The sequence below is a fragment of the Orycteropus afer genome, unplaced genomic scaffold (assembly GCF_000298275.1).
Source record: "Orycteropus afer afer isolate SDZICR_OR568_19922 unplaced genomic scaffold, OryAfe1.0 scaffold00761, whole genome shotgun sequence".
NCBI lineage: Eukaryota > Metazoa > Chordata > Mammalia > Tubulidentata > Orycteropodidae > Orycteropus > Orycteropus afer.
This window is the reverse complement of record NW_006922348.1, coordinates 72,771-73,922: the sequence shown is the minus strand read 5'-3', so window position 1 is coordinate 73,922 and position 1,152 is coordinate 72,771. Positions and strand designations below refer to the sequence as shown.

The 1,152-nt window shown below is 34.5% G+C and overlaps 1 protein-coding gene across 1 annotated transcript in view; it reads right to left on the bottom strand.

Moving 5' to 3' along the window:
• Positions 1-1,152, bottom strand: part of HDAC8 (histone deacetylase 8) — a 536,169-nt gene that overhangs the window by 531,978 nt on the left and 3,039 nt on the right. The window contains exon 2 of the mRNA XM_042783233.1: positions 783-835. Within this exon, the coding sequence (XP_042639167.1) occupies positions 783-835 (53 nt within the window). The remainder of the gene's footprint in view (positions 1-782; positions 836-1,152) is intronic.

Genomic DNA, 1,152 nt, shown 5'->3' with positions numbered 1-1,152 from the left:
TTGTTTGTAATATATTTTTTTTGAAATTTTATTTACTTTAATTGAAGGCATGTAGTTTTTATGTTTGCTAAATACATGGGTTGACACAATGGTTGAAAAACAGTTCTGAAGAAGTAGTCAAGAAATGATTTTGTTAAAAATAAGGATAAAATCTGAAAGCCTATTGTATAGACACTCACCTATTTGGCCAGAAAATGTCACAGGTAATCCTAGAATTAGCAGAGTTTTAATATTTGCTATTATAACATCATCAAACATAGAACTTTTTTTTTTTTAGAAGCATTTAGCTCTCTGCTGAATTCTGGCCTGATCTCAGAAGTTTGCTCTGGCTTTGTTCTACTTCTGGGGCTCACTAATTAAAGGTTCAGTTTGGGACAGTGTGTGTCTAAAAGCTTTAAGTTAAACCCACATCTTTATGTCTAGAGCTATAAAGTAGCCTCAGATGTATCTTAGAAAAAAAAAAAAATAATAACAAAAACAGAACACCAAGTTCCTCCAAAATTGAACATCTTTTTTCTATCAGACATTAGTACCCAAATGTAGTGACCTTAAAATCTCCACAATGCAGCTATCCCTAGGATATTTCTCCTTACAGCAATAAAGACCTATTTCAAAGGGATCTTAACTGCGTCATGTACTTTTTTCAAGTTTTCTGAATTCCTTAAGAACTTTCACGGGGTCACAGGCATATTACAAAAGCCATTCTTCTCTCACTGTCAAGGAGGATAATAACACTATGAATACTTAGGTTCAAGACTGTTCAGGGAAAAAGGACAACTTACCTCATTTGCTTATGCAGCGCATATGCTTCAATCAGAGAATGTACCATACTGGCCTAAAAATATCAGCAACAACAATAAAAAAACAAAAAGAAAAGCAGAAAATAGTCGGTGATTAATGTCTCTTAAAAGTTTAATTCCACAAAATCTCATCCATCTCATGCTCTTGAACCAAAGGAAGTAACATTGTTTTAGCTCTCCGTTCTTCTGTTTACGTAACAGTTACACACAGGTAGACAATACAGATACAGGATACAAGATCAACATACAAAAATCAGTTAGATTCCTCTACACCAGCAAAGAGATTGCTGAAAAAGAAATTAGTCCTTAAGGCACTTGACTGCTAACCACAAGGCTGGCGGGTCAAACCCAC